Below are 15664 nucleotides of genomic sequence, written 5' to 3' on the forward strand. Positions count from 1 at the left end.
TTATGTATATGGATAATTGTGTACCTTTTATAGAGACACAACACAGAATTTTACGAGTGAAATAATTTATTGCTTTTGGCGTAAGAAGGCGAGCACAGTTGTAATTGATGTTGACAACCTAACTCTATTCTATCCATTTAATAGCAGGAACACTAGACCTCATAGAAAAATATCTTGTGTATCTTTATTTCATAGCAAATTGATGGAACACACAGAATTAGCAGCAAACTGTAAAGACCAAAACGCGTTTAGAGATGTCTCCATGGGAACCACCCAGGAGCTTACTTGAACTGCCAATACTGGATGATGACGTTTCATCGATTTCTTCTTTGAAGCCCTGATTCCTTTCACAAGGTCCACATCGTATGGACAGCTTCACATTGTATTTGGTATAATAACTGCTTTTGGTTTAATCACATGAAATGGAATCATGTATTAGATGAACGTTGCAACGATAAAATAAGCTGTAAATAAATGCAGTGGCGCTTTGGTGCAGCCCTGCACGTCACCACAGGAACAGAAATAACAGTTTCATCCGGTATCCGGCACCAGGGATGTGTTGATCGCTTCAGAACAACGCACCTGAATGACCTGCCATCTGTTTATGGCATATATGGCCCTTTTGGTTCTAAACACTGGCTTGGTGGGAAAATAAATCGACTAGCGGGTATTCATATATATTTACGTTTATGTTGACATTTTTGATTCGGTAAATTATAATTTCATACCAGATGATAAATCATATGAAAGAAAAAGAGAGATGCAAGCTTGAATCTCACATTAGTGAACTTTCAAACGAAAAGATGATTAGGATAATTAAGATTCAGAGGGAAATTAGACATCATTCCGAGGTAAGTGTAGACTTCTTCTAATGTCAGGCTTCAGTTCTCCAGCCACTTAGAGGTTAGAACCAATGAGGCCGCAAGGTGAATAAGACGCATGGAAGTCCACGGAAACATCACCATCTCCATTAACTTCTCATCTTCTCTTCCCCATCATGACTTGATAGAAAGACATATTGTTTGTAAAGAAGGATCTAGAAGGTCTCCTCCTCTTCCTCCATTCCTTCCTCCTTCTCCTGGAGCCTGTCCCCGGGTCTGAATGGGGGGAATTCGGGGCTGTCTCGTCCCAGGTCCAGCACTTGGAGCTGGGTCAGGAAGGCCAAGGCACTCTCGCTCACAGAGTCCACCGACAGACGGTTAGACCTGGGGGGAGAGAGCAGGAGTTAGAACTGGGAGATGTTGTACCAATTCTCTGAAATGGATGAAACCATTGATTTGGTACAATTCTATAACTTGGACTTGTGTGCGCATGTCAAGCGAGCATCTCTGGTGAAACGCCCCTCGGTGTAAACAGGCTGGTAAGGCTGAGAGCAGGGTGAGCCTTTTTGTGTAAACAGATGAGTTTTGAAATCTAGATAGTAAATATCAAAAGTGTTAGAACTGAGAAAGAGAGAGAGAGCGAGAGTGAGAGAGAGAGAGAGAGAGAGAGAGAGAGAGAGAGAGAGAGAGAGAGAGAGAGAGAGAGAGAGAGAGAGAGAGAGAATTGTCTGTGTTATGATTTTATATTTTTTATTACGGTTCACGGAGGACAGAGGAATTCACAGAACACTCAAAACAAAACAGTCAATCATCGGTACATCTTTCCCATTACTGATAAAATCAGAGAGAGAAATATGAAAACAACGAAATGAAGCTAAACTTTAGCAGATGTCCGCAAGGGAAGCAACTTTAGAGAACAAAGGAGACATAGCCGCAGAGGTAATCCTCTGAAGATCCTCAACACCAGCCTGCCCAGCCTCCCGGAGCGCACAATGCAGCTGTTCGGTTGAAGATGAGGAACAGGAGGCAGCTGATTGGCTGGCGGCAGCTGATTGGCTGGCTGCAGCTGATTGGCTGGCTGCAGCTGATTGGCTGGCTGCAGCTGATTGGCTGGCTGCAGCTGATTGGCTGGCTGCAGCTGGGCCAGACTAAACAAACCGTCCAACACACAAAATCCCCGAGTCCCCCGAGAGATCTGTCTCACGGACCCACCGACACCATAAACACCCTGATCTTCATGAAACCGTTCAGTGTTTTCTCTTAGATTGGTAGACCTTTCAAGGACAGGTCCAGTGTTAAAAAAAAACCTCTATAAGAGTTTGATGTCATAGAACCGAGTCTGGAGCAGTGAAGGAAATGGGTTTGTAACTTTGTTCAACTTTTCGACACCATCAAATGTCAGACTTTCTGAAAATATGGTGAATGATTTGTTTGCGTTGTTGTGTTTGTATTTGTTGGTTTTCTATCTGTGTGTGTGTCGGTCTGCTTGCATAAATGTGTGTAGGTATGCATAAATGTGTGTACTTTTGTGTGTGTGTTTCTGTCCATGTGTGTTTGTCGGTGTGTCTCTCCGTGTGGATGTATGGGGAGTTCATCCTCCCTGGTTCTTACCGGAGGAAGATGCCCTTGAGGTTGGGGGTCCCCTGGAAGGCGGAGGGGGGGACGCTGGAGATGCGGTTGCTGGCCAGGTGGAGGTACTCCAGGGACTCAGGCAGGTCAGAAGGGATGTGGGACAGCAGGTTCCCTGACAGATCCAACGTCTGAAACAATGAAGAAACTCAGCCTTAACGCAGGACTCTGTCGCTGACACCTAGCCAATCAAGAGCTTGTTCATGTGCACGGTCTTGTTGTACTTGGAAATGTGTCAGAACCACCCTGTCCTTATTCTTTACCGACATACAAGCGTTGTTTAAAATCGCAATTTCTGCCGATCATTTGACCACCATTGGTCGCAGGTTTGCCTCAAACGGATGATGGCGTTTTTCCAGTTTCTTTCACAATACGCATATGACTCAGTTCTCTCTTATCCAAGACGATAAACTAGCTTTAACACTTCTACGAGTAAATGCAGGAGGACAGTCTCAAAGTTTGACTCCCAGCCAACCGAAATGTCCTGGGTTTAATCCCAATGCCTTTAGGCCCTCACAACCCAGTGTCTGCCAGATGATGCCCAATGTCATTTAGCAGACACTTTCATCCAAAGTGGTTACCTGGATTTTAGATAAGTCATGAAGGAGCAGTTAGGGGTTAGGGGTCACCTTACTCAAAGACACCTAGTCAGGTAGAACCCGTGAACTGGGGACAATACAGACACCAAACCTTTCGGCTTGCTGTCAAACCACCTCGACCACTAGAGTCTGTTCCAACATTCCCCGTAAATTCTATTTTAATCAATCCCTTTTGACCTAATATCTCAATAGCAAAAGACCACCAGAGTAAAGAAAACATCCGATGCCATGTCACTCCATCCTCACCGTCAGCGAGCTGAGCTCCATCCACGCTCCCTGGTAGACCGAGTTGAGCTTCAGCTGGTTGTTGCTCAGGTTGATCTCCTTCAGCTTGGCCAGGCCGGCCAGGGCCCCGTCGGGCACGGAGCTCAGCTTGTTGTCCTTGATCCGGAGCACCTGCAGGCTGCGAGGCAGGCCCAGTGGCACCGCCTGGAGCGCGTTGCCCGACAGGTCCAGCGTCTCCAGCACCCGCAGCTTGCGGAAGGCGTCCCGGTTCAGCTTGCTGTTGGTCAGCCGGTTGTAACTGAGGTTGAGCTCGATGAGCGTGTAGAGAAAAATCAGGTCGTTGCGGCCGATCTCGGAGATGGCGTTGTGCAGGATCATGAGGGTCTTGGCGCGCCGAGGGAGGCCCCGGGGAACGCGCTCCAGCAGGTTGTTGTACATGTGCAGGGTGTGCAGCTTCTTCAGACCCTGGAGAGAATATCAAACGAACGAGTGGTTTCATATGCCGTACGTACATCTCTATTTTTATGTAATGCTTGGAAGGTTGGAGCAATGCTCAAAGACAACTCCCATATAAGAACCATGAACTCAAGGCAACTGCCCAGCAGTACAAACTTCTGATAACCCTTCTGGTGTATCCGAATAACAGACTAACCAACTGTCAGGATGGAGTTTTGTATTAATTTGCTGTTAAAACATGCCTGGTCAAACATGTGCGGGCGTGAAAGATGCAGTGACGGTTTTGGTGGTGGTGGTGGTGGTGGTGGTGGTGGTGGTGGTGGTGGTGGTGGTGGTGGTGGTGGTGGTGGTGGTGGTGGTGGTGGGGTTGGTGGTTGTGTTTGTGTATGTGGTGGTGGTGGTGGTGGCTGTGGTGGTGATGGTGATGGCGGTGGTAGGGTTGGTGGTGGTTGTGTATGTGGTGGTGTTGGTGGTGGTGTATGTGTTGGTGGTGGTGTATGTGGTGGTGGTGGTGTATGTGGTGTTGGTCGTTGTGGTGGTGGTGGTGGTGGTGGTGGTGTATGTGGTGGTGGTAGGGTTGGTGGTTGTGGTATTGGTGAATGTGGTGGTGGTGGTGGTGGTGATGGTGGTTGTGGTAGTGGTGTTGGTGGTTGTGGTGTTGGTGGTGGTGGTGGTGGTGGTGGGGGTGTATGTGGTGATAGTGGTTGTGGTGATGGCGGTGGTGGTGATGGCGGTGGTGGTGGTGGTGGTGATGGCGGTGGTGGGGTTGGAGGGGGTTGTGGTGGTGGTGGTGGTGGTGGTGGTGGGGGTGTATGTGGTGATGGTGGTTGTGGTGGTGGTGGTGGTGGTGGTGGGGGTGTATGTGGTGATGGTGGTTGTGGTGGTGGTGGTGGTGGTGGTGGGGGTGTATGTGGTGATGGTGATGGCGGTGGTGGTGTTGGAGGTACCTGGAAGGCCATGGGGTGAATGGAACGGGAGCGCAGCTGGTTGTTGTGGAGCAGCAGGTACTCCAGGTTCTTGACGGAGGCCAGCGCGTCCTTGGGGATCTCACGGATGGCGTTCTTCTCCAGGTGGAGCAGCACCAGGCTGCGAGGGAGCCCCGAGGGCACCACGCTCAGGTTGTTGTTGGACAGGTCCAGACACTCCAGACTGCTCAGCTGGCTGGGAAACACACAGACCCAACCATCACTAAGAGACTCCTGGTGAGCTTCGACGGATGGGATTTATTTGTTGCGTCTTGGTGAAGAAATAAATACATGACAGCTGTACAGTCGAGAGAATCTGTCAATTTTTTTTATTTGAAAAAGGGAGAAAACAATAAAGGAACATTGTTGCCATCGTTTTCTTGAGCAAGCTTGAATAGGACAACGTGTTGAGTTGATACGCACTAATGATGGAAAATCATCAGATGGAAACTCAAGCGAATCCTGGTTCAATGCCCGGCATCAAATCAGTGTCTGTACGTGTACCAGCGTGTGTGTGTGTGTGTGAACCAGTGTGTGAACCATTCGCATCTTGGCTAGGTTAGGTTCTGAGGTTTCAAATGAGCAAGGCATCTATGACTGCTTGCATGAGATATACATTTAAATATGAGTAAATTTGAGTTGCAATATAATTTGATTGCAACTATGTGATTGATTATTTTGTCTGTCTATAAATTAACTTCAAAGATGATTGATTTAACCAGAATCAAATCAAACCATAATTAAGTTTGGCATTGGAAACTAAATGAGTTGAACGAGTGATCAGGTGTGTGTGTGTGTGTGTGTGTGTGTGTGTGTGTGTGTGTGTGTGTGTGTGTGTGTGTGTGTGTGTGTGTGTGTGTGTGTGTGTGTGTGTGTGTGTGTGTGTGTGTGTGTGTGTGTGTGTGTGAGGTTATTATGTCTGCACTGCAGGTGTGTGTGTGTGTTTAAGTGTGTGGAGGCGTATATTTAGATGTGTGTAGGTGTGCATTGATTTGTGTGCATAGATATGCGTTCCTGTGTGTGTAGGTGTATGTTCAAGTGTGTGCAGGTGTGTGTAAGTGTGTGTTGGAAGTGTGTGTAGGTGTGTGTGTAGGTGTATATTTAAGTGTGTGAAGGTGTGCCTTCATGTTTGTGTATCCGTGAGTAGGTGTGATGTACTGTGCGTTACTATTTTTTTACCGGATCACCGATTGGCGTTGAGAGCGATGGAGCTGTCTGTCTGCCTGTCTGCCTGTCTGCCTGCCTGCCTGCCTGCCTGCGTGCGTGTGTAGGAGTGCGTGTGTAGGAGTGTGTGTATGTCTGTTCACCTGAAGGTGAGGTTGTCCATGCCGTCGTTGCTCAGCAGGTTATCCTGCAGGTAAAGCTCCCGGAGGTTGGTCAGATTGTGAAAGGCTCCAGGAGGAATCTTCTCCAGCTTGTTGCTCTGGCAACCACATCATCACAACAATCACGTGTTAGCACCATGAGAAGATGGACCAGGGAACAAGGAGCACTTGTACATTGGTTTGCATTTGATTATTCTCTAGGTTAAACACATGTTGGTGCATGCTATTGCGTGCATATTAACCTCTGATTGGCTGATATGGTTAGCCGGTCAGCGGGCTGATTAAACATTAATGCAACCCTCCTATCATCCGCTTACTGAAACTGAACTGAAGTGTGTTTACGGGGGAGCCTGGAGCCAGGTTGATCGCAGACATTTTTGAAAGGGTTGACCAGATGGGGCCACTGAAAATGTTTTCCCAAAATCGACCCACACCAAAACCAAAAGCCATTACGGAATCTCTGGAATTTCATTATGCCATTAAAGTGTATCAGCTAGTTGAGAACTATGTCAATATGAGAGTGAAATACTTTGTATTTTTACTTTAGATTTAATTTTCCTCATGATCTGATGTGCATTGACTAATACTGGTACAGTTAACATTTTGAGTCCACAACAATCTATTTTTTAATGTGTTATGTTATACATTTTTATTCAAATTTGCTAGCTGTAATTTCCCTTAAAAATACAATTATACACCTTTAATATGAAGGAGTACATTGAAATTATCTATTCCAAATCTTTGCTGCATACACACATATTAACATTACATAGTGATCTTGATTTACCAGAGGGCCTCCCAGTAGCAGAACCTACCAACACCTTTCAAAATAACTATAATACTAATAACTATTAACATATTTCACTGAACATAACAATCCCTAAAACAGAACTGGATTTACTTTTAACATTATCTAACCAGCAACAGAATTAACAAAAAAACAACACCAGTTCAAAATGAAAGAGACCCCGTATGTGACTCAAAGTGCTAGCATCAATCAAGACGTGCAGAAGAAGAAGGATGTATTGGAACAGATTAACCAAAACCGTCCAACAAGAAATGTTTTGCTATTTCTTGCCTGATGGTTTTGGTTAATCTGTTCCAAAATGTTGCTATTTTTTCCTCCAAAAGCTTTGATTTCTGAACATCATAGACTCTGATTGATTCAAATTGAATATTTATTTTCTCTGAATAATTCAAAAACAATAATAAGAGGGGGTAGGACCGTAAAAGATCTCCATGGCAGGGGAGGGCACCTTGAGGTGCAGGCGGTGGAGGGACGAGGGCAGGTTGCTCGGCACCAGGTGAAGGAAGTTGCTGGACATGATGAGGATCTCCAGGCTGGCCGAGCCGTTGAACATGATGTCAGGGAGGCCGGCGTCCGACAGCTTATTGTTGTGGAGATACACTGACCTGGAGGGGAGGTGGTTAGTGGGCTCCTGGATATGGATTCACACACTGCCGCACACCATATACACACATATATAGCCTGAACACGCACCCATTAAGACACGTGCGAGCACACACACACACACACACACACACACACACACACACACACACACACACACACACACACACACACACACACACACACACACACACACACACAAACCATGCCTAAATAGACCGCTGCTATAATTGTGAGATGTGGTGGACACACACACACGCGTACATTTTGCTGTCATTGCAAGCACACACACTCACACAAATGTAAGAAACACTCAATTATATTCTAACACATGCTAATTGAGATCAGGGCACACACACAGACAGACAACCATACACACACACACACACACACACACACACACACACACACACACACACACACACACACACACACACACACGCCCTCTCTTACTTGAGGCTGGGTTTGTCGCCAAACGTGTATGGGTAAATCTTAGTGAGCTCATTGGCTGCGAAGTCTGCGCTCACCAGGGAACGAGGCAGATGCCTAGGAGCCAAGGTGAGCTGCCAAGAGCAAGGGAGAGTGAGGGCGGGCGAGGGAGAGAAAGGGGACAGACAGGAGGCAGTGAGCGTGTGTGAGACAGGGACAGCGTGTATGCAGTCCTTCATTAACAACGTGTCTCCTGGCTTGGTCTCCATGTTCTTGGCAGAACAGGCTGCGGCTGCTCTGTTTCTCTTGGACATTAAGTGGAACGCGTCAGTCTTTTCCACTGAGCACAATGTTTACAGAGAAAACTTTAGCAATGACAGACGGTGACCTCTCTCCCTTCATCCCGACCGGTCGCTCTCACAAACCGGAACTAAGGCCTCTTAACTCAAGCGATGCGATGGCTTTGTTTTGTTGTTGTTTCTATGAGTCTGTGCACTTGACTTATATCGAGAGATGGCAAAATCCACCATAGTTTGAGTGTTACCGTGGCTATCTCTTTCTCTCGTAATAATAGTAATTCATCGGGTATGCCAACGGCTCCTCAGTAAGCACTTAAAACCACGCTTATTCATTCTGAACCTTCTGAATCCTAATTTAATGCATTCAAGGGAACCAGTGTTGATAATGGAGGGTATAATAACATCACTTAACGCAAACATGTGTTAAACAGTGTGTGTGTGTGTGTGTGTGTGTGTGTGTGTGTGTGTGTGTGTGTGTGTGTGTGTGTGTGTGTGTGTGTGTGTGTGTGTGTGTGTGTGTGTGTGTCTGTGTGTGTGTGTGTGTGTGTGTGTGTCTGTGTGTGTGTGTCTGTGTGTGTGTGTGTGTGTGTGTGTGTGTGTGTGTGTGTGTGTGTGTGTGTGTTCCTCCATGTTCCTTCACATACTGGGAGGGAAGCGAGTGTTCTGGTGGATGACTCACGCGGTTGTTTGCCAAGTATAAATAAGCCAGCTGCTCCAGGACTTCAAATCCTTCGTCTTCCAGACCTGAGGAACACACCTTTCTGAGAATAGCTGCATTGTGACTGACCCAGGGGTTACTACCTGGCAAATTGAAACAACATCATCCTTCAGCCCCTCCAGAGTTTCCTTGGACGGGATGACGGATGATATCGTTTTGATGATGTCGTTTTAAATGTATTCAATGCAATATGCAAACTACATCCCCCAGGCAGCCCCTCAGGGCGCCTTGGAAGGAATGATGGATTTTGCAGTTTTGATGATGTGTTTTTTAATTTGTTCAATGCTACTTGAAAACTACATCATGCCCTATCAAAACTACATTACCCATCAGCCCCTTCAGGGTGAAAGGGCTGATGGGTGATGTAGGAAGAGGGATCTTGGGGGAAAAAAGGGTTATGTGGGACACAGCTGTACAGAACCAAGAGGGTGTATATGGAATGTACATATTTAAAAATAGACAACACTCAGATTAAACACTATGTATACAAACACCAAACACGCACACACATGTGGAGTGGAGTGTGTTTAAACATGCTTCTCCAGCCACTCTGGCCACTCAAACATACTCAAACTATTCAGATCTAATATTATTTTTGTGTAGTTTAAAAAAAGGTTAGAATAAAGAATAACTTACCACCACAGGCATAGGGTACACCCTTCAGCAAGGAATATTGCAATTATTGACCAGAAATAAACAGAAGATGTTTGGATGGATTCTCATCTCGCATTTAGGCCTTGATTAACAACCTTAATTGTCTGGATCTATATTTCATCCTTATTTGACTACTATTATGAACTAAGGTTGGATATTTCTTGAAAATAACATTGATGAGGCATTATAATTCTGTATATTATCATTTGCCCAAAAATGTGGGTACAGTATGGGGTAATGACCCTGTAGGTACGGTATGGGGTAGTGACCCTGTGTAGGTACGGTATGGGGTAGTGACCCTTTGTGGGTACGGTATGGGGTAGTGACCCTGTGTGGGTACGGTATGGGGTAGTGACCCTGTGTAGGTACGGTATGGGGTAGTGACCCTGTGTAGGTACGGTATGGGGTAGTTACCCTGTGTAGGTACGGTATGGGGTAGTTACCCTGTGTAGGCACGGTATGGGGTAGTGACCCTGTGTAGGTACGGTATGGGGTAGTGACCCTTTGTGGGTAGGCTATGGGGTAGTTACCCTGTGTAGGTACGGTATGGGGTAGTGACCCTGTGTAGGTACGGTATGGGGTAGTGACCCTGTGTAGGTACGGTATGGGGTAGTGACCCTTTGTGGGTACGGTATGGGGTAGTGACCCTTTGTGGGTAGGCTATGGGGTAGTTACCCTGTGTAGGTACGGTATGGGGTAGTTACCCTGTGTAGGTACGGTATGGGGTAGTGACCCTCTGTGGGTACGGTATGGGGTAGTGACCCTGTGTGGGTAGGCTATGGGGTAGTTACCCTGTGTAGGTACATATAGGGTAGTTACCCTCTGTGCTGAGCCAGTTGTTCTGCAGGTTGAGGGTCTCCAGATGATGCAGACTGGACAGGTGATCCACCGTCACCACCTCGATTTGGTTGTTCTGTTCCCGGGACGCCAACAGACAACAAACCCATCACCACATGACAACAACGACAACAACATGACATTAGGATATGCAGGAGGAAGAGAGAGACGCACACTGGGATAGAGAGAGAGGGGAGAGAAGGAGAGACGGAGAGAGGGAGAGAGGGAGGCAGCTGTAGAGGAAGAGGGAGTGAGACAGGGAGATGCAGTATGACACACAGACACATAGTCAGACACAGAACGAGGGATATGCAGAGGAGGAGAGAGGTATATAAAAAGACAGAGGGAGAGAGAGAAACACACAGAGACGGAAAGAGGTAAAAAGAGAGACAGGTTAACACACACGCGCACACACACACACACACACACACGCACACACACACGCACACACACACACACACACACACACACACACACACACACACACACACACACACACACACACACACACACACACACACACACACACCTACAGAGGTAGGGAGAGAGAGAGAGAAGAGAGAGAGAGAGAGAGAGAGAAGAGAGAGACCTGTAGGGAGAGCTGCCGCGTGTTCACAGGTATCTCTTCGGGGAACATGGTGAGATCAACCCCAGCGCAGTCCACCACCCCATCTCTGCAGCTGCACTCTGGCGGACAGACCACCGCTGTCTTCCCGGCGACCAGCTCCTCTTCCTCCTCCTCAAACACCTCCTCCATCTCCTCCTCTTCCTCCGGCTGAAGGGCCTGGCCCCCAACCAAGGCCCAGGCCAAGAGCAGAACGCTCAGGGCTCGCAGGAGTGAGCTTTTTGGCCCTCCCAACATGTCCTGGTGGGTTCAGATCTAACGCTATTGCGCAGTTAGCTGAGAAGAGAACATGGAAGATAAAACACTGAACATATAATTTTGTTCTATTTCTGCTCTAGATGCATCCAGACACACAACAACACATCTGTTTATTCTACAATTCCTTCAGCTCCTTTCAGAACAGATGGGTCATAATTGAATAAGCTGTTGATAGGTGCATTTTATAAGAACCGTCAAGCTTTAAAACAGTTATTCCCGATATTTAAAGTATTTTAATACAAGATATTTACTGTTTCACTCTCTCAATAACTCAATGACAATATTCAGTCCACCCTACTTGGCTTTGCAACTATGTAAAATGAACAAGCGTAGCTGGGTTCGCTGGGTGGCGTGAACGGGAGGGGTTATGTAAGCGTCAATGCTAAGATTCATGTAAACAAGACAATCTAATAGCATTTTCTATTTGTAGAATGCATCAGTTATAGTAATGGATTTAATTGATAGTATTATTTAAAGCGCTATCGATCACAGCCTTGGGAGAGAGGGTGATACAATATATCCAGGTTATTTTAAGCTACGGGCTCGTTGAAATGTTACCCATAGCGACTTTACTTTGAACAGATAATCCAGAAGCTGAGAAGTGAGTACCGGTTCTTGAGTAAGTGGAGGGTCGTGGCGAATGGTTCCATCAGCAACCATCGGCACTAATTCTTACCACTCCGAATTTGTGTGTGCATGTGTTTGTTCATGTGTGTGTTTGTGTGTTTAAGCATACCATCACATTCAAGTGTCGTTCATAAAAAACGGAATAATGTGTTTCCTCTGATTAAGGGATGAAGATCCATAGGGGAAGTGAGAACAGTTCTATGATTACAGTTTTTCTCAATCGTTTAAACACGTTTTCTGAAATTATAGCTCAATTTCTCAAAACTCTTAAACCCAAACCTGAGAAGAGTTAATAATTTAGTCAAAACTACACAAATTCTTCTCAAACTGTTTTTTTTCCACCAAACAGTAAACACAGCTATCAAATGAATATCTCTTATGATCAATTCAAAACACTTCCATCAACATGCTATTTACATATGTTTTGCCTTTATGAGGCCATGTTACATATTCCAATGTATAGAATTGTTTAGAAATAGCTCTCTTTTTTAAAGTTGCAATTAGGTGGTACATATAGCATAAAAACTGTTGCCATATTGTAATACAATACTGTGAATATATCATATAAATATTGCATTGACACAATTGTATCAGAATAGGATACAATGCATATTTGTCTATCCAATGGGCTAAACTCACCAGCCCAGCTTCCCAGAGTCATACTGTACACCTATAGTTGATGCTGCAATATTGTTCTGACAATACACCAATGTTACCTATCTTGGTAAATTACAGTATAGTACTGTAATTGCACTGATAAGTAAAATGAAAAACACTACAGTTAGAAAATGTAAACATTTTCTAACTGTAGTGTTTTTCATTTTATTTATCAGACTGTCTTTCGGGGATGTATGATGAAATCAGTGCAAGTACAAGTACAAAAAGGTAACAAAGCAAATATTATTTTTTTGGCTGTAATACAGTAAAATGTTTAGCTGAGCTGGCTGCATTAAAAGCTTTTCGTAGGCCAACAAAACATAAAAATAAGAATATAAATGAGGTGAAACAGATCTACATGTAAATCTGTATGTATCCCACCTCCAATCCTGATCAGGCCAAAGGACCATATCTACAACACAGTAGAGCTCACAGAGTCCTCTTTAATGCTCTGACACATTATTGAAGTGTTTTGCCAGTTGAGTTTGAACAGGTGAGAAGTGAGTTTGACTTATTGGTAATTAGTTGTTGCGTTTTGAAGGCCAGTGTGATCCAGGTGAACCAAGTTTGCTAAATGATGAGATTTGTGCTTAGAGTTTAGCAAAAATGTGAAAACAGTAGAATTTTGCTTAGAGTTTAGCAGTCTGGAGTCTTGTAGTTGATACATGAGCTTCAAGTTTTCAGAATTGTGTGCATAAAAACTGTTACATGGCCCCAGAATTGCCCTCTCTCCACATCTCTCTTAGTATTGATGGAAATATTCCAAACAGGCACTCAGTAAGCCCACACAACAAAAGCAAACCTCTAAAAGCCTCTCCACCATCTAAGACATCTGTTGACTTCCTCTCTCACCGAGTTCAGCTATAAGCAGCCATGACAAAATCGGAGTCACTTGAACCTGGGGTAAGGCCAACAACTGAGCAGCAGACAGTCATAGGGTTATTTATTATGGTGTCTCTTTTATAGATGAAAATGTATGTTTATAAGAACTGTGAATGTGTGATTGGAATGTCATATTTTACTTTGTTACTGCACTGTCATGTACATTACCTTTAACACACACACTTACATGCTTACACTACCAAGGGACCACAATGGAAATAAGAACATGGGCTTTTTTGTGTTATCCTTTTGACCTGACGTACATTTGTATGCTTACCTTTGTACATGTGTCAATAAAGAATTTCAATCAATCAACTACGGGTCAAATGAACCAGCAGTCACTTTAACAAGGAGTCAGTGGAACTAGGGGTCAAATGCACCAGGAGTCACTTTAACCACGCGTCAGTTCCACTAGGGGTCAAATGAACCATGAATTACTCTAACCAGGAGTCACTTCACCCGCTCACTCTAACCGGGAGTCCTTTCAACCGGGAGTCACTTCACCCGGTCACTCTAACCGGGAGTCACTTCAACCGGGAGTCACTTCACCCGGTCACTCTAACCGGGAGTCACTTCAACCGGGAGTCACTTCACCCGGTCACTCTAACCGGGAGTCACTTCACCCGGTCACTCTAACCAGGAGTCACTTCACCCGGTCACCCTCACCAGGAGTCACTTCACCCGGTCACTCTAACCAGGAGTCACTTCACCCGGTCACTCTAACCAGGAGTCACTTCACCCGGTCACCCTCACCAGGAGTCACTTCACCCGGTCACTCTAACCGGGAGTCAATTCAACCGGTCACCCTCACCAGGAGTCACTTCACCCGGTCACTCTAACCGGGAGTCACTTCAACCGGTCACCCTCACCAGGAGTCACTTCACCCAGTCACTCTAACCGGGAGTCAATTCACCAGGTCACTCTAACCGGGAGTCACTTCACCCGGTCACTCTAACCGGGAGTCACTTTACCTGGAGTCACTCTAACAGAAGTCACTTCCACTTCACTTCCCTTCGGTCATTTTAGATTCCCATTGGCAGAGCAAGACGATAAACCTGCCAGGGTTAGGTGCTTCATGCACACTACGGCCATCCATGCTAAGAAGGCAGTCTCGCACTGTTTTGTATTCGTGTAACAAGTTCCACCTTATAGAAATACCACAGATGTTTTATCAACCAGGAGTCACAGCCTTCAGGTAAACAGAAGACCATGAGGCTTTGGTTCAGAACATGTGTCTAGACTCAAATAGGCAAACACAGGTGCAGGCATGCACAAGGACACACACAATATGCAATACAAATGCAAGATAATTCTTACCGACATACACAGGAGTGTATGTATATGTTTGTGCGTGTGTGCGTGTGTGTGTGTGTGTGTGTGTGTGTGTGTGTGTGTGTGTGTGTGTGTGTGTGTGTGTGTGTGTGTGTGTGTGTGCATGTTTGTGCGTGTATGTGTGTGATTGCATGCAATCCTTTTTAAAAACAACAGTTGTTTCAGTGTATCCCAAGAACTTCCATTAGATGCCACACAGCAAGGCTCTGTAATAACTTACAGAGGTCTGTTCTGCAAATTTACCCATTTCTTTATGTCCCGCTGGAACCCTTACCAACCATAACACACACACACACACACACACACACACACACACACACACACACACACACACACACACACACACACACACACACACACACACACACACACACACACACACACACACACACACACACACTCACGCACACAAACATCCCACTGAAATCTACCATGTCAAACACATTCTACACATAAGAATGTCACAGAGGACTTCTGGTATATTTACGCTCACTCACTATATGCTATAGAGTCACCAAGTCAAACACCAGCATCATTGTTAGAAGTATTCATATTATTGCTACAATTAGTATTATTAGCATTTTGTTGACTTACAGTAATGTTTTAGCTGAGATCCGGTATCGTGGAGGCTACTGTCCCAACGTAGACTGTCCCATTGCAGGATACAGACACCATCCAGATGTGGAAGACAGTGGGAGTGGGAGAGGGAGGTTCGGAAAGAGAAAGGAAAGCAAGAGAGAGGAGAGAGAGAGAGCATTCAAGTGAGAGAGAGAGAGAGAGAGAGAGAGAGAGAGAGAGAGAGAGAGAGAGAGAGAGAGAGAGAGAGAGAGAGAGAGAGAGGGAGAGAGAGAGAGAGAGAGAGAGAGAGAGAGAGAGAGAGAGAGAGAGAGAGAGAGAGAGAGAGAGAGAAAGAGA

General features: G+C 45.5%; 1 protein-coding gene across 1 annotated transcript; it reads right to left on the reverse strand.

Annotated features, from left to right (window-relative positions):
* Positions 1-48: 48 nt before the first annotated feature.
* On the reverse strand, positions 49-15483 carry podn (podocan). The gene is made up of 11 exons (XM_030373029.1): positions 15344-15483; positions 10958-11269; positions 10351-10444; positions 8839-8903; positions 7885-7994; positions 7277-7433; positions 6003-6118; positions 4678-4891; positions 3296-3739; positions 2433-2581; positions 49-1205 (listed from the first exon to the last, which is right to left on the reverse strand). The coding sequence occupies exons 2-11, from the start codon at positions 11228-11230 to the stop codon at positions 1037-1039; spliced, it is 1791 nt and encodes a 596-aa protein (XP_030228889.1). The 5' UTR covers positions 11231-11269; positions 15344-15483; the 3' UTR covers positions 49-1036.
* Positions 15484-15664: the final 181 nt, after the last annotated feature.

Source organism: Gadus morhua, chromosome 12 (assembly GCF_902167405.1).
Source record: "Gadus morhua chromosome 12, gadMor3.0, whole genome shotgun sequence".
NCBI lineage: Eukaryota > Metazoa > Chordata > Actinopteri > Gadiformes > Gadidae > Gadus > Gadus morhua.